This window comes from Panicum virgatum, chromosome 2N, assembly GCF_016808335.1.
Source record: "Panicum virgatum strain AP13 chromosome 2N, P.virgatum_v5, whole genome shotgun sequence".
Lineage (NCBI taxonomy): Eukaryota > Viridiplantae > Streptophyta > Magnoliopsida > Poales > Poaceae > Panicum > Panicum virgatum.
Window position 1 is genome coordinate 33544438 of NC_053146.1, and position 23747 is coordinate 33568184.

General features: G+C 41.7%; 4 protein-coding genes across 9 annotated transcripts; 3 read left to right on the forward strand and 1 right to left on the reverse strand.

Annotated features, from left to right (window-relative positions):
• Positions 1-680: 680 nt before the first annotated feature.
• Positions 681-3716, forward strand: LOC120660220 (outer envelope pore protein 16-3, chloroplastic/mitochondrial-like). Its single transcript, XM_039938636.1, has 3 exons — positions 681-883; positions 2362-2691; positions 3250-3716. Exons 2-3 carry the CDS (start codon positions 2367-2369, stop codon positions 3360-3362), a joined length of 438 nt encoding a protein of 145 aa, XP_039794570.1. The 5' UTR covers positions 681-883; positions 2362-2366; the 3' UTR covers positions 3363-3716.
• Positions 3717-3867: 151 nt separating this feature from the next.
• Positions 3868-6701, forward strand: LOC120660218 (rhodanese-like domain-containing protein 9, chloroplastic). 2 transcript variants are annotated; one of them, XM_039938633.1, is made up of 7 exons: positions 3868-4308; positions 4403-4665; positions 4795-4945; positions 5407-5492; positions 5603-5707; positions 5788-5927; positions 6339-6701. In XM_039938633.1, the coding sequence occupies exons 1-6, from the start codon at positions 4268-4270 to the stop codon at positions 5859-5861; spliced, it is 720 nt and encodes a 239-aa protein (XP_039794567.1). In that variant the 5' UTR covers positions 3868-4267; the 3' UTR covers positions 5862-5927; positions 6339-6701. The 2 variants fall into 2 exon arrangements, with proteins under 2 accessions (XP_039794567.1, XP_039794566.1); XM_039938632.1 differs by having other exon boundaries at positions 4403-4945.
• Positions 6702-7267: 566 nt separating this feature from the next.
• LOC120660219 (30S ribosomal protein 2, chloroplastic-like) lies at positions 7268-9223 on the reverse strand. Its single transcript, XM_039938635.1, has 4 exons — positions 8820-9223; positions 8430-8531; positions 8022-8318; positions 7268-7568 (listed from the first exon to the last, which is right to left on the reverse strand). Exons 1-4 carry the CDS (start codon positions 9108-9110, stop codon positions 7530-7532), a joined length of 729 nt encoding a protein of 242 aa, XP_039794569.1. The 5' UTR covers positions 9111-9223; the 3' UTR covers positions 7268-7529.
• Positions 9224-17197: 7974 nt separating this feature from the next.
• Positions 17198-23747, forward strand: LOC120660221 (DNA topoisomerase 6 subunit B). 5 transcript variants are annotated; one of them, XM_039938638.1, is made up of 19 exons: positions 17198-17452; positions 17553-17605; positions 18342-18439; positions 18533-18638; positions 18768-18902; positions 18997-19048; positions 19157-19221; positions 19817-19923; positions 20139-20241; positions 20313-20398; positions 20482-20678; positions 21044-21159; positions 21259-21344; positions 21434-21506; positions 22126-22217; positions 22298-22436; positions 22504-22598; positions 22924-23098; positions 23347-23747. In XM_039938638.1, exons 1-19 carry the CDS (start codon positions 17302-17304, stop codon positions 23491-23493), a joined length of 2076 nt encoding a protein of 691 aa, XP_039794572.1. In that variant the 5' UTR covers positions 17198-17301; the 3' UTR covers positions 23494-23747. The 5 variants fall into 5 exon arrangements, with proteins under 5 accessions (XP_039794572.1, XP_039794571.1, XP_039794573.1 ...); XM_039938637.1 differs by having other exon boundaries at positions 17201-17452; positions 19817-19998; XM_039938639.1 differs by having other exon boundaries at positions 17202-17452; positions 18342-18457; positions 18538-18638; positions 19817-19998.

Here is a 23747-nt window from a genome sequence, read left to right on the forward strand (position 1 = left end):
TATTTTGACGACGGTCTTGGTAACAGTAATGTTCAAGCACTTCTATTTATCTTTGGTTCATAATCTATTTATTGTTTGAAAATTATATTTGACCATTTCTATTTATCTTGGATATTCATGTGTTTATTCATAAAAAATATTTTATTACCCCTAGCGAAGTCCCGGCACTCACCTAGTCTATATCTATACCTATTTTCAAAGTAAACTAAGTTACTATAACTATCGGATATGTATAGTTATGTGTATGTTAATTTGTAGGGATCGACGTGATCGAATTGTGGATGGAGATAGTCCGACTCGTATACGGGATGGACGAAGGCCCACTTTCAATGATACATATGACGAACCAAACTAAAAAATTAAGTAGAAACCTTACTCGCTTTAGAAATAAGTATAGATAAGATTTTTATCTAATTCTTTGGTTTGGTTCACCTTGTGTCATTGACACGTGGATCTTACTCCATCCGCTATGCGAGTCGGACCAGCCTTCTGTCTACGACTCGATCATATAGATCCCTACAAATTAACACACGAGCAACCATACTTATTCGATACTTATTTCTTTATTATCTGTAGCAACACATGGACATGTTTGCCTAGTTTTTTATAAAACAATAATAACTATATTTCCTTCGCGAGGGGGGAGAAAAGACGAGGCCTAATTTTACACCGGGCAGGTACAGGGCTAAAAACAGAGGCGCTAATCTTCTTGCAGCGCAAGCCTCGCCTCGCCTCGCCTCGCCTTTCGGAAGCAGAGGAGAGGACGGGCACGGCCACCGCAAGCGAAGGGGCGAGGCAAGGCAGGCTCCCAGCGCATCGCCGCCGACGCTGAGCACAACGCCGGCTGCATCCTCCGCCCGCCCCGCCTGCCACTCGTCTCCCGGTCCGCTCCCGTCCTTCCTGTGCGTTGCGTTGGGTACTAATCTTCGTTTGCTTGCTTGCTTGCTTGGATTCGATGGATTACGTCCTGCTAAGGGTTTAGGGATCGGTTTTCTGCTCGATCGAGAGTACGGATTACGCCGTATCCTTCGTCGTTTTCTGCATTCCGATTCAGTTATTAATTCGTCGATTTTGTGTGCTGCGTTGTATTACGGTATTACCCTGAAACCCCATGGTTTGGTTAGGATGGCGTAGGCGTAGCTTCTTATATTTCCCAAAAGTTTGAAGAAGAGAAGTACGCACCTGAGATCGCTTGGTGATCTGAATTGGATCATGTTTTTTCCCTTCTATTGTAGTATGGAGAACATTACTAGAGTTGGCGTAGAATGCGTCTGTCTGCAACTGCTTGTTTCGATAGTCTCTTGTGTATAATCATACATTGTTTACTGCAGTACATTAGTCTGGAACAGAGGCTTTCCTTGTGAGTCCTCCAGTTGTCTTTTGGTAAATTTTTGAAGTTTGTGTGCTGTGACGAACTGACGGTCATCCGAAGCGTGCAGATCACTTACTGAGCCTTTCAGCCTGTACGTAGGATGTTCTCTCCTTGTGGACTTGTGGTTACAGTTACAGCTCTTCCGTTACAACTTACCTGCATAGTATTGGGTGAATTCTTTGTACGCAAACCTGGCTTTTAACACTTTCAATCATATCCCTGCTGTCTCTTTGTGTTTGGGAGCTAATGCTGGTTTACCTCAACAGTGTTAATGAAGAAATGATAGTATGTCAATCATTTTATCAGCTTTTGAATTGATTTTTGTAATTCTGTAAATGTGAGTGATATTGATGAGAATTTGATGTATTTCAATTTTCATCATACTTTTAATAAGAAAGGGTTGTGAATGGATTTTTTTTCAATTTCACATCGATGAAAGAACAAACACTGTGCACATGTTCCTCCAAGTACAGGGTTGCAGTGGAACATACATAAGTTGAAATCATAATTTTTTCAGTATTATATGTTATCATGATCATGATTTCTGAGATGCCATATTCTGGAAATGCAATGTGCTGCGTATACGGAGTGTGTGCTCCCCATCGCTTCTTCAAGTTTAGGTGGTAGAATGTTTTATATAGATTGTGTGAAATTTATACAGCAGAGACTTCTACCTTTTCATATGTTCGAGGCCACGGTCTATATTTCCCTTCTACCAACTAGCAAGTTTTTTTTATTTTGTAGTCAAATGTAAATAAAGGTAGTGTAACATATCATTGGTACCTACCATGAAGAAATAACTGGATGTCTTTGGTATCGCTGATCGCAAAGCATAACATCAATATTGGTTCTAGTTCGTGTCATTGTTCCATTTGTCTGTGCATCATCAATTTAATGCATTTCGTGGTTGATTGAATTTGGTAATACTCATTGTGATATCCCAAATTCTCATTCTCTTGTTGTACTATCTGTCATTTTCTGTTTGACAGGGAGCATGGAGAATTCCAACTTGAGAGGCTCGGTGAATGAGGAAATTGTCATTAAGACAGGCAAGGCTGCAGGCATTGGTTTAGCTGCTGGCAGTGTGTGGGGTGCACTAGTTTCTATGCTGCATGATGGACCTCAGGTTGGAAGTAACGTCAAGTATCCTCAGCTGATCAGAACTGGCAAGGTGTGTGGGCACTATGCAGCAAGCATTGCAGTTATTGGAGCTACATATGTTGGCGTCGAGCAGGCTCTTGAAAAGTACAGGATGAAGAAGGACATCTTTAATGGTGTTGCTGCTGGTTTTGCTACTAGTGCTGTTCTGGGTTTCAGAGGTATGACATTTATCTTGCTCCAGTTGTTAATTTTCAGTTAGCAGTACTTATGTGAACTATGGGATACTGTTTTATTTGGACTTTACCTATTTATTTCATACCACCTGTTCCCTCAATTTTATTTGTCTCTGGGGCAATCAAGATTGGGAAAATTCTTGTACAGCATAGTAGAAATTAGCTTCTACCTCTAGAGTTATTCCATTAGTTTATAATGGCATTAATGAGAAATGTTGTACTGCAAAGGTTACTTTGGTATTAGATTTTCTGTGTGCAATTCTTCCTATATAAGAATCCTGTGTCGTAAGAAGTTCTGCGATGTTAATTACCTTTTGGAAAATTTCAACTTGAAATGATAGTCTATGCTTCACTGCTAATTTGACATAATTTTGTGCCTTACACGTTAAACATGGAAGGAGAAGTCCATTTCTTTGACAATAACTCCTGTTACTCTCCCACTCTGATGGTCCTAATATGTGTTATCCTTTTCTTGCATTGCGCAATTAGCTTGTTGATGAAGTAAATACTAATTTGTTAATCTGGCATTGATGTTTCTTGCAGTTGGGAGCTCCCGGACCGCTTTCTTGTCAGGGTCTGCAATCGCTTTGACTTCTGTACTGCTGGATGTCACTGGAATGAGAACTACTGATGAAGAAGAAAAAGGCCACCACTAGCCACCCTGAATGAAAGAGCAGTATCTGTTTCAGAGGAGTTCCTTTACTGCCACAGACATGCTAGTAGAATAGTTTTATCATCAACATCGAAGAGTTTCTTTCTCCATCCATATAACCACACAAAAAGTAGTCTGTTCATATTGGAGGTAGTAGACTTAGCAATGATCCCGATCTAAACATATGTTTGGAAAGTACTTTTCAGCATTATCTGCTAGTTGGTGCCCTGAAGTTTGAATTGTAAATCGAAGTCACTGGTTTGTCTGTTCAGGCAGCAATCAGATGGTGGCGATTCCGAACTCTATTCTGCAAATTGCCCTTGTTCACATTTTATCCAAGTGGTGGATGGTTTTGTCATTGGTGGTTTAATCTGGGATCTTGTTCGTTTCTGGTTCATGCTTCCGTATGTGATGCCATCTGCACATTTGCAACGATTGGTGTTCATCTATGGTCTATATTTATCATGTCATAGCATCTTGCTAGATTGTTGCTCGTCATGCGTGGAACAAAGTTTAATTTACTAGAAAAATATTTCTCAAAAGTTTGATAGATTCAGCCATATACAATACAAGACCTTGCAAGACCTTACCAGGCTGGTGGTCTGTCCAGCACAAATGTCCAAAACCAGAGGAATCAGCACAAAAGGAGGCTCCAAGCACACAAGATCCAAATATGCCATCTGGGCTCCACGCTCCTGCTCTTTCCCTCCTCCACCATGGATCTTACTTGGCGCAATCCCATTGGCTCCCTGGATTTTCCTCCTCTCACTCTTGCTCCAGCAGCAAAATCCATTGCTGAGCTCTGCTCTGCAGTTTGCTCCCTCCCTCAAAAACCTACACAAAATCCCCAGAAAAGAAAATTTATAACCAAAAAGACACAATAGAAGAAAAATCAAGTGAAGGTCAAAAATGGCAGATGTTGGCCTATCCACTGCTTTCTCTCCTCTCAGGTAAGCAAAGATTTCTTCCAGTCTACTCCCCCTCTTCATTCTTCAGTGTAAAGCTCTTCTGAAATCTAAAGAATTTGTCTGCATGTTTCATCAGAGGTCCTTGGATAGCCGTGAGGATCAGGCAGCGCTGCAAGCCCGCAGGAGTCAGCCTCTCCCCAAGGAGGAGGAGAACCTCCTGCGCGGCCGCCGCCATCCGCGCCGAGGTGAGCTTCGTGGAGGCCGACGAGGCGAAGAGGCTCGTCGCCGAGGAGGGTTTCACGGTGCTGGACATCAGGGACAGGACGCAGCGCGAGAGGGCGTACATCAAGTCCTCCACCCACGTGCCCCTCTTCATCGAGAACCAGGACAACGACATTGGTATGGGAACAACTGCCTGCATTTCTTGCAAGAAATGCTATGCTTTGAAGTTTGAATTGTGGCCCTGGGTTCTCAAACTTGTGGCGGCAGTGTTAAGAACATTTTCTTTAATTTTGTTTTGTTGTCAAGGGACGATCGTGAAGCGTCAGGTGCACAACAACTTTGCCGGGCTCTTCTTCGGGCTGCCCTTCACCAAGCTCAACCCGGACTTCACCAAGGCGGTGAAGGAGAAGTTCTCACCGGAGAGCAAGCTGCTGGTAGTCTGCCAGGAAGGGCTCAGGTTTGTGACCCAGCAATCAACCATATAAGTTCCTCTGACAGTACTTGTCAATCTAGCAAATTTGCACACTCAACTGAGTGGCTTATTCAGATATACTGTTCTTGAAATGTGCTCCATGTGATTTCAAATGTAAAGTCGTTTAGGATTTTAGCACAGTTTCGGTTTTGACAATTCAACAAGTTGCTTCTACCATGTGTCATCCCAAATTAAACAAGTTATGTTATATGCTTTTAATGATGAATCGAGGTATAGAAATTATGTAATACTTAGTTTATATAATTATCTACATATTAATATTTGAAATTTTCGACCAACACGGATAATAAAACGACCTACTTTTGCAATCATTTTTTTGGGGGTGGGGGATAAAGTTCGTATAAGGATAGGATTCTTGTAGTTCACATGGGTATTTGGATGATCTGGTATCACTTGCTTATTTGCTCTGCCCTTGTCTGCCGAAGGTCAGCAGCAGCTGCAGATGCACTGGAGAGAGAAGGCTTCCAAAATATTGCATGCATCACATCAGGTCTTCAGACAGTGAAGCCAGGTACCAAACCATGAACCCTAACAAAACCTATCAGCTGTTCGACAGGATATGTTGATGCTTAGTGTTTTCTAGTTTCCTCTTTTATAAATAGCATGCCATATTTTTTGCAGGAACGTTTGAATCTGTTGGGAAAAGTGAGCTGCAAAATGCAGCGAAAGCCGGCCTTGTAACCATACAAGGGAAGATTTCAGTAGTTCTCGGGACTGTTTTGATCAGTAAGATTACTTGACTACGCTATTTCAGATAAATTTAGTGCATCAGCTCACCAGCCTATCTTATGGGCGCTCATGTGCAGGTGCCTACCTTTTTATAACATTTTTCCCGGACCAAGCAGAGAAGCTCTTTGACTTGGCTGGCATCAGTTTGTGATCAAAACTGATGTCATTTCCATTCATATTGGTGCTCCAATTGGAGGGTCCATGTTTCCGTAATCAGGTCATTGTTTGTGTTCCGTTCCCTGAAATCTATATCACATGCTCATTCAGAGATCCCTGTCCTAGAAATAGATAGGATGGAATTATTAGATATTGAAATGAGTTACAGCTTTGATTCTAAAGTTTCTTTATACAGTTCAATCTAACTTTCCAGAATTTACTACTGTATTTTAATCACTGAAGTGCTCAAACTCTAATCTAATAATATTTGACTCCCAAAAGTACAAATGCATTTGCTTTGTTGTATGACATTGGCTCAACTTTTGATTTTTCACCCAATGTCCTTGGGAAAATAAAGTAGAATCTGAGTTAATGCTTTGGCGAATAACATCTCGGTCATAGTCCTGTCATTGTAGAATCTGAGTTAATGCTCAAACGCGACCTAATCAGATATATTTCCCATTTCCTGCAGAATAACTGTATCATCAAGTCGACTTACTCAGATGTTCATACCAAGAAGGAAGTTTGGTTCAATGTGTATTATATAGGGAATTTTCGACAAATCAGTGCATATATTCTCCGAAGCATCCCTTTTCTTCCATGTACCTCCTATTTCCATTCTATGCTAGATTCATGGAAGTATTTAGGCCTCCGCAGATATTATTCAAGATTTCTAATAGGGGTTTTCTATCCATCTTGTCATGCTCATCCTCTGCAGAACATTGATCCCAAAAGGCTGTAGAACTTGATACCAATTGCAGTTGTAGATGAAATGATTGTCTTGCGTAATGACCTAATAGCAGAGCCTGAATACACCATTTCTTTGTTATCTTCATTTCTGATCTTGGACTTATGGGATGGTTGTGGAATTGCGACAAAAACCAAAAATGCCATGGATTAAGTGGATCAAAACTCTAGGATGATTGAGGTCATATTACATTGCAAGTATCTCAAAGTTTAAGTGGCTTTTCTGATGATTCTGACATTTGAACTGTGAAGCTACCAACCGACCAAGGGATCGTAAACCATATTTTTAGTAAGGGTAACCCTTTTAGTAACCAGCCTCAAAGAAGAAAACGACATTATTTCATATAAGAAGTTTTACTTCTTGCATTTTAATTTGGAGCCACCGATTCATTTGTTAAGCAGTCACATTTGGATGACTTCGAGTACAAGAGCCGAAGGCTGAAAGCCTAACATTTAACATCACCATTTTCTTCTTAAACCTAAAGTGTTCAATTTATGAATTTGAATCCAAAATAAAAAAAGGAAGGCAATTGAAAACGTCTCATCAGGCCAATTTTAAAAGCAGAAAGTCAGCGGTTGAACAAACAAAACACTAACCTGGGAATGCAGATGGTGTAGGATTTGGTTGAAGACTTGAAGTATACAAAGATGGTATATGACAAAAACAAAACCATTCTTCCTTTTTGTAATCATGTGGAAGTGACTATAAGAAAAACTGTGATCATATGAACAATGACTTTGACAAGCAAAATCCTTCACATACACTGTTACGGTACGAAAATTGTTTGACAGATTGAAATTACATTGAAGGTCTTGATCACTGTTATCAAAATCTAACCTCCAAGTATCCCTCATTCTACATGTATTTGCCGAGATGTTCCCCCCGCCTTCACTGCTCCTGCAAATTCCTGCTAATCTAAGCTCTATTCACACGAATGGGTTGTCCTTCCAATTCCTGAAACCACATATAATTGTAGAACGATAACACATTAGTCACATGCTCTTGTCTAAACTATGACATCAAAAGCCATGCCACTTTCTTAAGGCATCAAAAATCTTTTTGAATAGCAAATCTTGGAGTTCATGGTCTTAATACATGTTCTGAAATACCAAGGTAACAGAATGAACCAGTATATCAGTAATTCAGTGTCAACAAACGAAGCTTGTTTCAGCATGATACTTTTGAACAAAATGGCATCAGCTGCTGTATTTAGGATCATGTAATTCTAATTTATCTGTAAACATAATACTCAGAAAGTGAATTCCATCTATGTATCAGCGGAATAATAAGATACAGATTGCAACACAGCATTTTGCTTTTGTTTGGCAAATGGTGACTGTTTTATGAGGTAGGACTAGCACAAAAAAAAAGGAGAAATGTACTACAAAATATGCAAGAGAAACTTACCACATTATTGAAAGTAGCAACAGCAGCTTCAACTTCTTCCTCGGAAGAGAAGGTGACAAAGCCGTATCCCTTGGATTTTGATGTCCCGGGAATGTGGGAAACCGTGGCGCTGAGGATCTGGCCCTTTTCAGAGAAGAAATTTTTAAGAACTTCCGTTGTCACAGTCTTCGCAAGGTTACCAACATAAACCTTGTACTGACTATCCACAAATACAGGCTCCGGTTCTGGTGCTGATCGATCAATGTTTGGCAAGAAACTCTCTGTGACATTCACTTTAATTTTTCTACCACCAACCTCCTGGTAGAAGATGCAAAAATATGAGTCATACCATGGCTGCATTACCCTCAAAGTTTATAAACTGCCTTGGAGCAAAATTTCGAATGAAGGACTGAAACATCGGATGCTTACAGTCCCGTTGAGAGCCTCAATTGCAGCATTGGCCTCTTCAGCAGTGCTCATGGTGACAAATCCAAAGCGCCGGCTCCGATTGGTGTACTTATCGTACATAACCTGCACGAACCGATTGGGCGCTTCAATTAATTGGACTATTCAAATTATAGGACCATATAGCCTTATCTATTGGTGAAACAATTCGGTAGCACCAGGCCACCGGTAAAGACCACCGAAACACACAATGACTACCCTTCAAGAATCAGAGTAATATTGGAGCAAGAACTAGACTAGATTGAATTTTTATTCATGGGGAAAAAACCTGGTGGGAAAGACAAGAACCAAGAAAAAACTAAGAAATGAGACAGGTCCAAGAAAGAACCACTGCTGAAGGAACGCTTGCGTTACCTCTGCCCGCTCGACGGTGCCGTGCGCGGCAAACATCTCGCGGAGCTCGTCGTTGGTGACAGTCCGGGGGATGTTCCCGACGTAGAGCTTCCGCGCCGCCACCTCCGCCGGCGCCTCGAACACCGCCGAGGAGGCGGCTACCCGCAGCGCCAACCCCCGGCCCCGGGCCTGCGGCGCCGCCACTGCACGGAAGGAGAGGCGGGCAGATACAGAGACGGAGGCCGATGCAGTACTCCGGCAGCGGAGGTGGAGGGCCGGAGGGGTAATCAGGGAGGAAATGGCGGTCGCCATGGGCGGGGAGGGAAGGGGAGAGGAGAGGAGCGAGGTGAGGGAGAAGAGCGTTATCCGTTGTCGCGAGTGGGTTTGGTGTTTTGCAGATAAACCTCTCCAGTTTCGACTCCTCTGCCTTCGGTGATTCTTTTTCTCTCACACGAATAAATGCTCTAACTTTTTTAAAACTAAGTAGAATTGTGTCAGAAATATTATTTTGCCAAGAAAATCACTACTCCAATACATAGCAATTCTCTCACACGGAGTGTATTCTAATTCTAGTAAATGAGGTAGGTAGAAGTTTAACGAGAAATATTTTTATTATTCATACGATTTTAGAAAAAAAAATATAAAAGAAATTATATAAGGCGGAACCTTCTATTTTTCCGCCTGCGATGTGCCATGGCATAGCAATTGTGCTACCTCGTTGTAATGTTTCATTGAGCTTGTATTGGTAAAATGAAGTATATTTTTCAATTAATTAATGTTACAATTTTTATACTAAGAAGATTGATAGATCAAATCACCAAATCTGTCAATCCAATGTGATCTAAGGCGAGAATGAATGGGACAAGGGCGTGTGGTCTACCTGTAGCAAGTCAAAGTACACCAGTTTGCGACAACTACAGGTTGTGTACAACCAACCATATAAAAAAGGAGGAAGTCTAAAACAATGTGCTCTTCATAAGTTAATTTCAAGATATCATCTTGAAGATATTGCCCAAATCTATTTGTCAGGATTGTTAACTCCTTCCTTCAAAATGGTTACTTCTCACGGTATTCAATTTTCATAATTTGCAACATAAAAAGGCTGCCATGGAAGGAAATGTAGGAACTCTATGAAAAAACCTAAAAGAAGATTAGGTTTCATAAAGAAAACATGTCCACGATGTAAATATGATGAAATAGGTTCATAACATTTGAGAAAGTTTTCGTCCAAAATTAAATTCATAATGTATATTTTCTTCGAGCGATTGAGGAGGGAATATGCTATGTTAACATGCATTTTGTTATAAAGTAGAGAGCGAGAGAAAGGGACACGACGGTTCACAATGGAAACAACTGAACAATCATGACTCTTCCCAAAGAATATCTAATCCTATCAACTTCTCTTGTATTTGAATGGATGAGCTCACTTCGTGAAAAGGCGTCTTAGTGAAGAGACGTTGTTTCACAACACATTTATCTCTTAGGGTTTATAGTTAACCACATTTACAGAAAAATTGGTTGAAAGCTATTTCCAACTTGTTTCTTGAGTGTATACGGAATTTTTATTTTCAAACTATGCAGATGCAAAGTGATCCTAGACACAAATAATCATTGTTAAAAGGAAACAGAAAACAATTTCTATCCAACAATACCCTTTTACTTTTATAGGTCTATTAGTATTTTTTATTTATCCACATTTTTTGAGAAATTAATGTTCTTGCTCCTACTTTGCAGTGCAATTGTGATTATACCCTCATTTTTCTTAACTTTGTGATTTTTCCTTTACTATTTACAAGTCAACGCGATTTTACTGGGGCAAAATCGCATTGAGGAAAATAAGGATATAATCATAACTGCCCTGTGAAGAAGGCGCAAAAATAGGAATACCTATCTTTTTTTTTTTTTGCTTCCCATGCCACTTAACAAATAAAGGGATTCAAATACTAACTCTAAATTCCCACTTTCGACCATAATGAAGACGGTAATGCTTGGGTTCGGGTGTCCGACGCATTGGACACTTCGAAGGCCACGTGGCGATCATTGGTCCACACATCTCATTTCCTTCATCACTGCTCATCTCGAGCTCTCTGCTTCTCAGCGGAGGCACGTTTTCTCACGGAGGACATTAAGATGGTGCTCGAAGGCTTAGCACGCTGCCGGCCCACAGCAGTCGGAGTTCTTGTGCTGGCTGGCCTCCTTCCGACGCCTCGCCACGCTGGCCAGCAACCCAACCGACGTGGGCGCCGCAGCGGACAAGGACGGTGACTACGGTAGTGGGAGGACGGCTGGGCAGCGGCCGCGGCTATAGCGACGAGTGTGGCAGAACCGTCTAAATTATCCCGGCTCAAGTGCGCAGGTCATCACCATAAAGACAACATTAGTTTAAACGCACTTCAAACGGAACAATTCTTGGTCTGTCGGGTAACGTCCCGATACAACCACCGATTCTCGGATCGAACAAGCATACCCCGCACAAAGGCGAGTCTAGAGATATTACAACCATAATTTTACAACACAGGCATAGTAATGATTACAAACCAGTAAAAACCATTATTTACAAAGCCAATTTAAGTAAAACAGTTATACAAACCATAACTTAAAACCATAACTTAAGTTCAGAGTTTAAAACAGCGGAAGATAAAACATGACGGCTACAACACGTCGCAAAAGGACACCAGGCTAGCCCAAGCATGGTATTACTCGTCATAGTTATTGCCGGTTGCAGACGTATCCCACTCTACGGACCAGCCAGGAGGCAACGAACAAGGGTAGGTTAAGCTAGCGATCTGATCCTCAAAACTCATACCTGAAAAAGGGTTTCAACAGCAAGGCTGAGTATTCTAAAACTCAGCAAGACTTAACCGCCAACGAGTATAAGTAGCCCACTTTAACTGGACTATGCAAGATTTTGTGAGGCTCTGGTTTTCCTTTTGCTGAAAAGCAATAAAGAGTATGTCCTTACTTTCAAGTTTTAGCTTTCAAGATTCTAGTTGATTAACCATTCTATGTAAGCAACTACTATCCAAACATGGTAGAAATCTAAGCAAACATCAAGATTGATTAAAGTATTGTTGCTCTTCTTACTCTGTGTGGCAAAGAGATCAAGCAGTCTCATTTCATCGTGAGAGGCGGACGATTCTGAATCGAAATTCGACCTTGCAAGGGTAACCTAGTACACACGTCTGGAACACCGTCGGATCATTCCCAAACAACCGTTGACCTTTCTTTCCGGCTTGTGGATAGGAACACTCTCCCCGACTACAGGGCTCCAAGGTCCACCCTTCTACGAGGTCCACCCTTGTCCCTTGAAGTCACAGTGTTGCGCAACATAAAAATAAAACCTATCCCTAAGAGAGAGTATCAGGTATATCCACTCCCCGGTCCAATCGGCTACTAGGCTTGCCGCGTACCATATTGACGGCATGTGGCTAGTACTTTCAAAGACTTAACCAACGCTACCACACACCGCGACCTTAGCAAGTTCATTAACACAGACGGGGTCTCACATGAAGTTATGATATCGATCACAACCCCGTCCGTCGTCCTTATATTGTTAACAGAAAGTAAACAGGCAATTCCTATAAGGCTCGCGAGTGACAGGCAATCACTCGACTTTTACCGGTCCTATAAGCTTAGCAAGTAGTCGAACTCAAGTCTAGTGTTCAGTACATAGGTTCCTAGGATCATGCATCTAGGGTTTCAATTCAAATCCTAAGAACTGTAGATGCACAAGTAAGTAATACAGTAAATGATATTAATTTGAAATATAGGTTATGTCCGGGGCTTGCCTTCTCGGTAATTGCTAACTATTTCAGCCCTAGGCTCTTCCGAACTTTGGTCCGGGGCTTCAGTTAGTTCCGCAGTGTTTACTTGAGCTTCGAGATCACCTCCGTCAGACTCCGGGATCAGCTCGTACGTCCCGTCCGATAAGGCAGTCGTGTCTATATATAATGCAAGAACAACATTAAAAACAGACATGGGCAATCGCTTATAGAGTAGTTAAATAACAAATTTAACTACACAAGGCATCATGATCAACAGCACAAACAAGATATACTAACTTCATAAAATGAGTGGTGTTTGATTCCCATAGCACTTAACTCAAGGTTTGCTAATTAAATCAACCACTCATATCACAAACAACAATAAATTTAGCAAAAATTATCCTAAACAGACCATGAACAGACTAAGCTACCCTGCAAAAATCATGCCAAGACATGTAGCCAATTAACCACAATAATTCTTTCATTCAGATAACACCTAGATCAAGCTTGAATTATACAGGTCAAACTAGAGCAAAGTAGAAGCTCAAAATTTAACAGCAGGTCAACACAGAAATAAACTAGCAACAGTGAATTTTTCATGATTTTATATATACATAAATAAATACGAGAAAATAAACAAAACAGACAACAGATTAGCAAGATTTATTTTTAGCCCCTGATCTAGCCATGAACTGAAGCTCAAACTTCCTGGACAAGCTAAGATACTCCAGATGAACACTCAGGAATAAAATCAGGATTTATCAAGAACAGAAACTATTTATCATAAATAAAGTCTATTAAACAAGGATTAAATCAAATAAATAGCTACACCAAAGAACTGATCATGAAATTTTTATAGAAAAACAAGTGTTACAAGAGTGAACAACCATAAAAGTTTCAATGCAAGACATGGCTTTATGCAGTAGTTAAGAAAAAGATGAAAACAACTAATATTTAAACACTAGTAACACAAATCAAATTCTACAGCAAAAACTTGCAACTAAAGCCTATCATATTATGGTTCTACTGCATAGAGCTCTTCAAGAGGATTCCAAAACATCAAGATTTGCTATTTTACGAATTTTCTACGAATTGATATCGAATTTCAAAGTTCACTGAAAAACATTACAAAGCAGTCCCTAAGGCACTATTCATCTGAGTCTAGGCCTATTCAAATAACCCCCGGGTTCTCTGGAATTTCAAACCCGAGGTCCCTGGGCCGGGTCAGAGGGGGAGCGCGGGTTTGACCGGCGGTTTTCCCGGCGAGGGGCTCACCGGCGGCGAGGGTGGAGGGGTGCGTGAGCTTCACGGGTTCACGGCGCACCTCTAGGTGGTCTAGGGTTGCGGGGAGGGGCTCGGAGGCGGCAGCTCGACGGAGCAGGGCGGCTTGGCGGCGGAGGCAAGCGACGGCGAGGTAGCTCCGGCGAGGATTGGGCGATGGGAAGCGGTCTGGGAGCTGCGCGAGGTCGAGGCGCGGCTAAAGGTGGGGGCTATTGGGGTGGAGCGGGCTTGTGGTGGCGGCTCTGCGGTGGGGTGAGCTCGCCGGGGTTCGGGTGGTGCGGCGGCGGCGTTCCGAGGCGGGGGAGCGAGGGGAGAGTAAAAGGGCGGTAGGAATTGGTTTCTGGGGTATTTGTAGGGCTCGGGCGCTCGCTAGACGAGGACGGCGGCTGCTGCAGCTGGCTCTCCACCGCGACGGCGAGGTGGCGGCCGTCGGGGCGGTTCTGGAAGCGGCGGGGCGCGTGGCACGGCCGGGGAGGCTCCAGCGCGAGGCTAGAGGGCGGTGGAGGAGGTCGTCCGCGACGCGTGGGTGACAGCGCGAGGCGAAGTAATGGCCGGGATGGCCAGGAAAGCTTTCCCCGGCGCCGGTGGGAGCGCTGTCGGTGGGCGGCGGCGCAAAACAGAGCAAGGGGGTGGAGGTGGAAGACAAGGGTAGTTTTGCAATTTCCAAAAATTGCAGGGATCCCACTGTAAAACAGCGATAACTTTTAAACCAAAGCTCAAATGGAAAAGTGCCCAACATGAAAGTTGTTCAACTTTTCAAGATCTACAACTTTGATGTTGTGCAAAAATTTATTTGACCAAAGATTCAAGAGCTAAAATTAAAATCATTGAAGGGATTTTGAATTCTAGGAAATTTGTCTTTTTCAAAGCAAATTCACTTCAAACATAGACTTAAAAGTAAATTTTGCTGCCATGCATTAAATGCACTGAAATTTTGCAAAAACACCCTCCATAAAAGCTATATTCAGAAATAACTAAAGAAAGGACCTTGCATAAAATCATAATTACACATATAACCTTTCATAATTACAAAAAGATCCTTTTTAAGTAACTCAAGCACATGATGCCTAGCAAACATACACAATTACTGTGCAGACACCTATTTAATTACTGTTCAGACACCCGGGGTGTTACAACGAGTGTGGAGCAAGCCTTGACCGTGAGCGCAGCGACCTCAGCGCTGGTGAGGCGGCGACGCTGCATCTCGGTTGGGAGCACGAAGTGGATCTTCCGGTGCTCCTCTCCCAAGGCAACAACCGCGATGGTGACAGGCCCTCGAGCACCATCCCGTTGGCGTCACAGAGGAACGACGACCTCTACCTGATGGCCTCCTCCAGAGCCATCGCCGGTGGCGCATACTCCCAGAGCTCGCCGTAGAGGAGCACTACTGTTGCTTTCTCCCATGGTGTTGCAGTAGAATTTTTGAATGTTGCAATGGATGATTCGAGATGTTGAGGTCGAGATACATGTTGCCGTGGGGGTGTTTTTCTCGTTGGTTGATTTCGTGGATGAGCTTTTTTTTTCATGTTGCACCTGTATAAATTTGATGTTGTAAATTTGATGTTACAAGAGTGTTGTTTTGATGTTGCATGAAACCGAGCTATGATGTTGCGGTGGAAATTTTACTTTTTTCGCATCCAGATACGTCTTAGTACATGTTTTGTTTTGTTTTGTGTGTTGCAAGTGTGTTTTATATTAAGAAGCCATCTACTAGGCCAGAACCACACCCATTCCGGGGCTTAGGGCAGTAAGCTGTTTGGGCCCCAAGAATTGCCACAGGTGGGACTCCTCCTTGAAGGCTTGCACCGCCACCTGTAGGTTTGGAGAAGCTCCTTCAAACACACAAGCATCCCTATGCTTCCAAAGGATCCAGGCCCCAAGTATACACAAGAGTTAAAATCTTCCTTGTGATGTTTTGGAAGTCTCCTCTCAGCATGTTTCCACCCGTCAGCAAAATTATTCACACTCCTTGTGGGTGTCAACCGACTCAAGTTTATGGGCTGCAAGATGGCATACCAGAATTGCCGTGCAAAAACACATGAGATGAGGATGTGCTGAATGTTTTCGTCCTCCTGATCGCAAAGAGGGCACCACTTAGGATGAGGAAGATCTCTTTTTTGTAAATGATCTGCAGTCCAACAAGGATTTCGAATAGCCAGCCACACAAATGTTTTGCATTTCCCAGGTGCCCAAGACTTCCATAGTTTCTTCCATGGTTCAAAGGTGATTGAGATAGTAAAAAAACTCCTATAGGATAATCTTGTCAAAAATAAACATGAGGCTTCAGGTTTCCACTTATGAGTGTCTTCATTGTCATTGAGAGTAACACCCACCAACATGTCCCAAAGATCAAGGTATTCAGTAAAGCCAAACCAACCGAGAGCCCCTTTTATACCTGCAATTCATGAATTTTTTTGCAAGGCCTTCATTACTGTTCTCTTTTTCCTAATTCACACTGGTACACAACAGACAACATTTGGGACAAGATCCTCAAGACACTTGCCATGCATCCAGCGATCACTCCAAAAAAGGTGTTCCTTATGTTACCCACATCGTAGATTCTATTGATATAGCAAACATTGCTTTTGTGTTGGAGTATACTGGAATTTGTAATCCTGCCCAAGGTCGATCTGATATGGTCTTCTCAAGCCTCAACCATCTCATTTGTAATGCCCATCCCATGATCTCTGGGTTGTGGATGCCCAGCCCCCCTAGATCAATGTGTCTCATGAATTTTTTCCAGGCTACTAAATAATTACCGACATTGACCTCTTATCTGCCCGGCCACAAAAAAATCCCTTCTAATCTTATCAACAGCTCTCAAGAACCACTTGGAAGCTTTGATGGCGACCAGCAGGTGGATAGGTATTGCAGTGAGCACAAAACGCACTAGCGCTGTTTGACCCGCCAAAGTTAACAGGGAAGCTTTCCATGCTAGCAGCTTGTTAGCTATTTTCTCAATCCAGGTAAGCAAATCTCCCCTTCTAGATTGGCAAACCCAAATAGGTAGTGGGAAAACTAGAATTAGTACATTGCAAAGTGTTTTTTTACTGCCTCCACTATTTCCACACCACACCTTATGGATATCACGCAGCTCTTCTGCAGATCGGTTCGTAGCCCAGAAGCTTCACCATAGATTTGCAAAATATCTTTTGTGAGCTGATCTTTACCATCCGAACTGATAAAGAATGCCACGTCATCAGCGTAGAGAGAAAACCACTGCCCAGTGGAGTGCAAAGGGGACAGCAACCCTTGCATCAGCCATCTTTTTTCAATGGTGATTTATCTCGACCGTCCATTTTGTGATGTGTCTTGTACGACAGTCTGCAAGCAAGAGTCCCCAAGGCCCAAGCCCAGTTGGCCTGGCTCAGACTTTGAGGCCTCGCCTTGCGCTCTCCAATTTTGTGCCCAAACCCCAAACCCTAGCTCCCTGCCCAATTCGATCCCACCATCTCGCCATGGACAGCTCCGGCGCCGAGGCCGCCGCCGGCGCCACCGAGACCAAGAAGAAGCCTCCCGCGGCGGCCAAGGGCAAGGCAGTGGGGAAGGGGAAGCCGGCCGGCCCCAAGGCGTCAGCATCGGCCAAGGAGAGCAGCCTCCTCAAGCAGAGTGAGCGCTCCCTGCCGGATCCCTTTCTAACAAACAATTTCGGTTCTTTGGGCCGGTTTATCTGATACATTTTGGATCTTTTCTGGGGTTTCTGCTGCAGAATCGCCGGCTGAGTTCTTCGCCGAGAACAAGAATATTGCTGGGTTCGACAATGTGAGTTGCTCTCCACCAATTTTTCGTCGATTTGGGGTGTAATTGTTAGATTCCATGCGTTATAAAGTTCAGATAGACGGGTCATGATATTTCTCCAGGTCTCACCCTGTCATTTCCATTTAAAACAAGCCAGTCACCCGTTTTTACAGTTCAGTACAACACATGCCTTGCAATCTGACTGCTAGGCCACCAGCAACAGTTGCAAATTTCAAACGGAAATTGAAGCACATCAGTTGTGTCTGGAGAACAATACATGCCATTTCTTAACACCCCTCCTTGTTCAAGCAAGATGTCATCAAGAGCCTGTTTGGCCGGGCTTCGGCCGGCTCCTGCTTCTCCTGACACACGTACTCTAGAGCACTATCGCTCCTGCTTCTCCTGACACACGTACTGTAGAGCACTATTGTTTACTGTAGTAAGGAGACGGAACGGAAACCGAGATGAAAAATGAACTAGGAAGGAGGCAGAGAAGCCCGAAAAATGGCTCCTCCGGCTGCAGTGCCTGGAGCTGGAGCCAGCGGATCCTGGCCAAACGGGCTCCTAGTAACTGAACTTGATCACAATTCTAGGCAGTGGCAAAAAAATGAAACTACCAACCTTATCTCTCAGTAATATTGCTATCACCCATTGTAATACAATTTTTGGCCTTTTGGGTGGAAATCTGTCAGATATTGGTATAGGCGTATAGCCAATTTCACAGTGATACTGACAAATCACACTATGATGCTGGCTCCAGCCTGGCAAATCCTTGTACACCACGATGCGGGAGCTAGTTGAGAATGCCCTTGATTCAGCCGAGTCCATCTCGGAGCTCCCTGACATTGAGATTACAATGTAAGCAATCCCTAAAAGGTATTTTTTTCTGGTGTTTTCTGTTTTGCAATATGGGACAGTACTATATGACTTTTTTTTCCATGTCCTTGTTAGAGAAGAGATCACGAAGAGCAAATTCAACACAATGATAGGGCTTGTTGATCGGGAGCGTGTTGATGAGGCGCTTTATGATGATTTTGAGTCTGAAAAGGCTCGTGAGGTAATGTTAGTTCCTCTAATTGTATTAGTTTCAACATTGTGTGTGCACTGAGAAGTGTGATGGACTTCCACAAACTTGTACTATCCATAATTTTAGTTCCGATGAGTTGTATGATTTTGCAATACTTAGAAACGCCTGGCTAAGGAAGCACGTTTCCAAGAAACTCAAGCTAAAAATGCTGCACTTGGGAAGAAAGTTAAGGAGGCTCCAGCTGTTCGAGGAAAAGGCCGGGGCGAGGCTGCATTTTTCAAAGTGACCTGCAAGGTATCGTCGCAAGTTTTGACAATGTGGATTATGTGATGAAAATGTATTTACTTACTTTTGATCTTGATTGTTTTTTTCTTCTTTATGGATGCAGGATAATGGTCGAGGTATGCCACATGATGATATCCCAAATATGCTTGGTAGAGGTAAGTCTTAATTGTATCTTTTGTCCATACTATTTCAGTCTTATTTTAGCTGGAGAGGAGATATTACCATGATGTTTGATATCACTGGAGTTATTTACATTTGTGCAGTTTTGTCGGGCACAAAATATGGTTTGAGGCAAACACGTGGGAAGTTTGGACTTGGTGCTAAAATGGTAAACATTCTGCATGAGCTATTTAGAAAAATCCTTTCTAAATTGTATTTTGCTGTGAAGTGTTATTTTTTTGTCATCTTGTCTTTCTACTAGATAAGAATTTTAACGCAAATGGTTAGTTGATTTCTGCATTATCATGAAATGTTGGAATTATTTTCTTTCTCTTGGTCAGGAATGACTGTCTTGTGGTTAGGATTGGATAGTGCAAGTGCAACCAAGATTAGCCTATCTTCTGCTGTTCTTTATGATGCTTTTATTTCAATTTGTATGTAGCCATGTAAAAGTTGGATCACAGGAAAAAGTAAACTGTTGAGTCACAATCACAAAAGCAATTTGGTTTCAGTTTACATAATCATCCCTTTCTTTCAATTTGTGTTATACCTTTAAAAAAGTGATCTAGTTTTACCATGTCCTCTTGTTTCAATTTTGAGAGTATTCTGATGCTTATTATATCCCGTGTCTAGGAGATGCTTATCTTGTTTTGCCTCTGTAAAACAACTCTGGACGACAAACATTTGATCTGCATTCATATTCTCATGAATTCACCTATTACTGGCTCTTATGTTCTCTGTCTTATAATGGTGGATTAAAACAGGCACTTATATGGTCAAAGATGAGCACAGGGCTTCCTATTGAAATTAAGTCATCAATGAAAGGCCAGCATTATGTTTCATTCTGTCGCCTGGACATAGATATTCATAAGTATGTACAACTTTGTTGGTTCACTGTCTGTCAGAATTATGTTTCATTCTGTTGCCTGGACATAGATATTCATAAGTATGTACAACTTTGTTGGTTCACTGTCTGTTTAACACATAAACTGACTTGATTTTGCTATCTATCTCTATCTGTGTCAATTTAATAACTTCTGCAGTTTAATGTTATCATGCCTCATCCTGGTGTATTCCATTTCTCAGAAATGTCCCTCATGTTCATTTACATGAGAAAAGAGAGAACAAAACTCACTGGCATGGGGCAGAAATTCAAGTTATAATTGAGGGAAATTGGACAACGCATCGTGTGAGTAGCATGTTTTGAAACATTCGAAACATGGAATTATACTGTAAAGCTAATTAAGTGCTCTCTTGCAGTCAAAGATCCTCCATTATATGCGTCAGATGGCGGTCATCACACCATATGCTCAGTTCCTTTTTAGATTTCTAGCTGATGCAGCAGAGTAAGCATTTCATCTATAGCTATTTATGTCATGCAAAATTCATTGCCCTTCAATTTTTTTTCATGAATGATTGTTTCTTGCAGCAAAAATTTAACAATAAAGTTTGCACGCCGGACAGATGTTATGCCTCCTGTTCCACTTCAAACAAAGCATCACCCATCTGCTGTTGATTTATTACTGATAAAGCGCTTAATCGCAGAGACTACAAAACAAAATCTTTTGCAGTTTCTGCAACATGAATTTGTGAATATAAGCAAATCGCATGCTGAACGATTAATTGGTGAGTTGTATGATATTAAGTGTGCCCAGTTTGGTCATTATGAAAAAATAACTGATGTCAGTAGTTGCTATCTGTTTTTAACAATCTTGAACTACTATAGTCCAATTTTCTAGAATAGGGAGTAGTATATTTTGGAGATCATGAAGCTATCTTTGGCAGATCTATCTTTGTCTTGCTGTTTATGGTTCTGAGTTCCAGTTATGTTTCTAACATTGCTATTTCAATGTATCCTACTGTCCACTAAAATCATTTACCTAGTCCTATTAGAAACTGTTTGTTCGGCTAAAAATGTTGGTGTACTGTAATTACGTACTTTTGTGTTGCTTGGATCTAGGTTTTACTATAACATTTTTTTTACTTGGCAGGGGAGATGGGACCTGATTTTAGTCCAAAAATGACAGTTAAGAGCCTTACATCACAGCAGTTAGTTCGAATACATCAATTATTTCGGCAGGCTAAGTTTGATGATCCCAGTGGCAACGTATGCATCCCCTTCCACCTTTATTTATTTGTTGACTATTCGTTTGCTGCTTTTATATGTGCAACTGGTCCACGGTATCGAAATCAATCAATTCTATAGTGTCTTAGTCCTGCAGGTGAATATAATTTACGTCTGGGTATCATAAAAGAGCTACACCCTGATATGGTGGCAACACATGCAAGCAGGTATATTATTTTAACCAAAGTGAACTCCAGAAGGCATTAATTCTGAATGTTTTGAACATCCTAATAACCTAGTGCTGCCCTTTGTTCAGCCCTCAGGTTTTTGAAGGTCATCCATTTATTGTTGAAGCTGGGATAAGCATTGGTGGAAAAGATGTTAAACAAGTAAGGAAACAACTGAGTGTTTCCCTTGTATGGCAACATTTATGCTTTTATTTATTGTGTTAAAAAAAGGTTCTACAAACATGTTCTTTTTTACCTGTGTTTCCAGCTGTTTTCATTGTGTTTTTACCTGTGTTTCCAGCTGTTTTCAGTGTGTGATAGTAGTTATTGTGAAAATTTCACGATGATTGATTTGCTGTCTTATCCGATGCTAAATTTTTGTTTTGAATTTCCTGGAGTGGGTACTTTCTGTCTGATGTTATACTGAACTCCTACAATGGTTGGCTAGCTAAAGATAGGGTTCTTTCTGAAGGAATTTACAAAATTCACCACCCTAAAAACCGTAAGAATGAGAGTTAGCAATTTTGATCATTGAGATCTGAGCAGACTAGATTAAATACTAATACTAATACCGCCTGCACTTTCTAGAGGCACTGAGTTGTTCCACTTCATTGATTTGATGGAGAAACTTTTAAGGAGTAAACTTGATTGTTTGTCAGTATCGCACATTGAGCTCCAATTCTGGGAAATTGTCCTTTCCATCTGTATTTCAACTTACTGACCTGCTACATGATTCTCTGAGGACTAAAATTCTTTTAATGCTTATCTCTGTTTTGTGCAGGGTCTAAATATTTTTAGGTTCGCAAACAGAATACCACTTCTTTTTGAACAAGGTGCCGATGTCATCACAAGAACTGCAGTGAAAAGGATCAAGTAAGTTTTGAGTTTAGTTAGTACACCATTTGCATCAGATGTTGGATCTCTTCTATACCTTTTTCCTTCCTGTGTTTTAGTTGGAGCAGCTACAAAATTAATCAACAGCAAGATAAGATTGGTGTCTTTGTGAGCATTGTAAGTACAAAGATACCTTTTAAAGGAACTGGAAAGGAGTACATAGGGGATGACATAACTGAAATATCATCTGCTGTTAAGGTACATTTCAACTTCCTGATTGTTTTGTCTGCAAGGCCATATATTGATAATTCTCTTGCACCTTCAGTCAGCTCTGAAGCAGTGCTGCCTTCAACTGAAGTCTAAGATTGTGAAGAAACTTCAGGCCCGTGAGCGGCAGGACAGGAAAAGGAACTTGAACAGGTAAATTCTACTTAGTGGTCTGAGTGTTGTGTATAATTGACATGGAGGTCAAGATTCTGTTCACCACACATTCCATAATACTTGTTTAACGTTGATATTGGTTGATATATAGTATCATTATTGAGATTCAGGTTCAGTGTAAACTCCAGGGACTAGAGCTGGCTCTCTAATCCTTGCCTACATTTGTAGAAGGGCTTGATTGGGGACTTATTGAATAACTAACTTAGTAATATATGAACAAAATGACAGGCTTCTCCATGCTGACACAAAATTCTTCCAAATTGCATGCATTTTCCTCATAACTTCACTATTTTTTGTTTTGCAGATATATTCCTGATGTTGCAAGAGCGATTATGGAGACTCTGGTAGAAATTGCAGATGAATCTCCCCCGAAACGGCCACGTTATGATAAGGAAGACGAGGAACTCCTTGAGAAGATAAATTCTCAGGAGGTGACGGAGATAACCTTCAAAGATTGCTTGACTCAGCATGTTGAACAGGTAAGAAAATTTCATGATATACTTCTCTTTTGTGCTCAATTGTCTGTAGTCGTGTACCTTTGAACTTTCCGTGACTAGTAACATCTGATATATTGAATCAATTCTATCATGTTGTGGAATACAGTCATGACATCGGAGTCACTCTCTTTTCCATTGCAAAGTGACTTAAAAAGACATGGATACTGATAACTTAGTAGGCCCTCTCTTGTTTCACTACCATCCTCTTATTTCTATTTATTATTCCCCAGGTTGATTATGAAATGGCACTGGACTACGCCATGCAGAGTGGAGTGAGCGAGGAGCCCCGAGAAGCAATATTTTTGAACTCACTTGAAGGATCTTACAAGTCTGTCGACTTTCGAAGTCCTGTATTTGTGTTCAGATTTATTCTTTGAAAGGGAACTTACACGTCCATCTGTTCTCCAACCGATCAATCCCAAGTTCCAATCATTCTTAGGATCCCAAGTTCCAATCATTCTTAGGATACCTGAGTTTATGACTCATCTGTTTTGGCTCAGTCATAGTTGTAGCACATACATTACAAGTTGATATGTAGTTTCAATCTAGGATACCCCTGTATGTTGCATTTATAGAGGTTTACTACATGTGATTCAAATCAGCGTGGTGGGGTTTGATGTCCAGGACTGCA

Bases quoted from the DNA above. Each gene is read 5' to 3' on its own strand.
- LOC120660220 (XM_039938636.1), top strand. From the start codon at position 2,367: ATGGAGAATTCCAACTTGAGAGGCTCGGTGAATGAGGAAATTGTCATT. The intron at 2,692-3,249 runs GTATGACATTTA...TGTTTCTTGCAG, and splicing joins TGCTGTTCTGGGTTTCAGAG to TTGGGAGCTCCCGGACCGCT.
- LOC120660218 (XM_039938632.1), top strand. From the start codon at position 4,268: ATGGCAGATGTTGGCCTATCCACTGCTTTCTCTCCTCTCAG. The intron at 4,309-4,402 runs GTAAGCAAAGAT...ATGTTTCATCAG, and splicing joins ACTGCTTTCTCTCCTCTCAG to AGGTCCTTGGATAGCCGTGA. The intron at 4,946-5,406 runs GTTTGTGACCCA...TGTCTGCCGAAG, and splicing joins GTCTGCCAGGAAGGGCTCAG to GTCAGCAGCAGCTGCAGATG.
- LOC120660219 (XM_039938635.1), bottom strand. From the start codon at position 9,110: ATGGCGACCGCCATTTCCTCCCTGATTACCCCTCCGGCCCTCCACCTC. The intron at 8,532-8,819 runs GTAACGCAAGCG...CGGTTCGTGCAG, and splicing joins GCACCGTCGAGCGGGCAGAG to GTTATGTACGATAAGTACAC. The intron at 7,569-8,021 runs GTAAGTTTCTCT...ATGTGGTTTCAG, and splicing joins TTGCTACTTTCAATAATGTG to GAATTGGAAGGACAACCCAT.
- LOC120660221 (XM_039938637.1), top strand. From the start codon at position 17,302: ATGGACAGCTCCGGCGCCGAGGCCGCCGCCGGCGCCACCGAGACCAAG. The intron at 19,222-19,816 runs GTAAACATTCTG...GGATTAAAACAG, and splicing joins TTGGACTTGGTGCTAAAATG to GCACTTATATGGTCAAAGAT. The intron at 22,599-22,923 runs GTAAATTCTACT...TTTGTTTTGCAG, and splicing joins AGGAAAAGGAACTTGAACAG to ATATATTCCTGATGTTGCAA.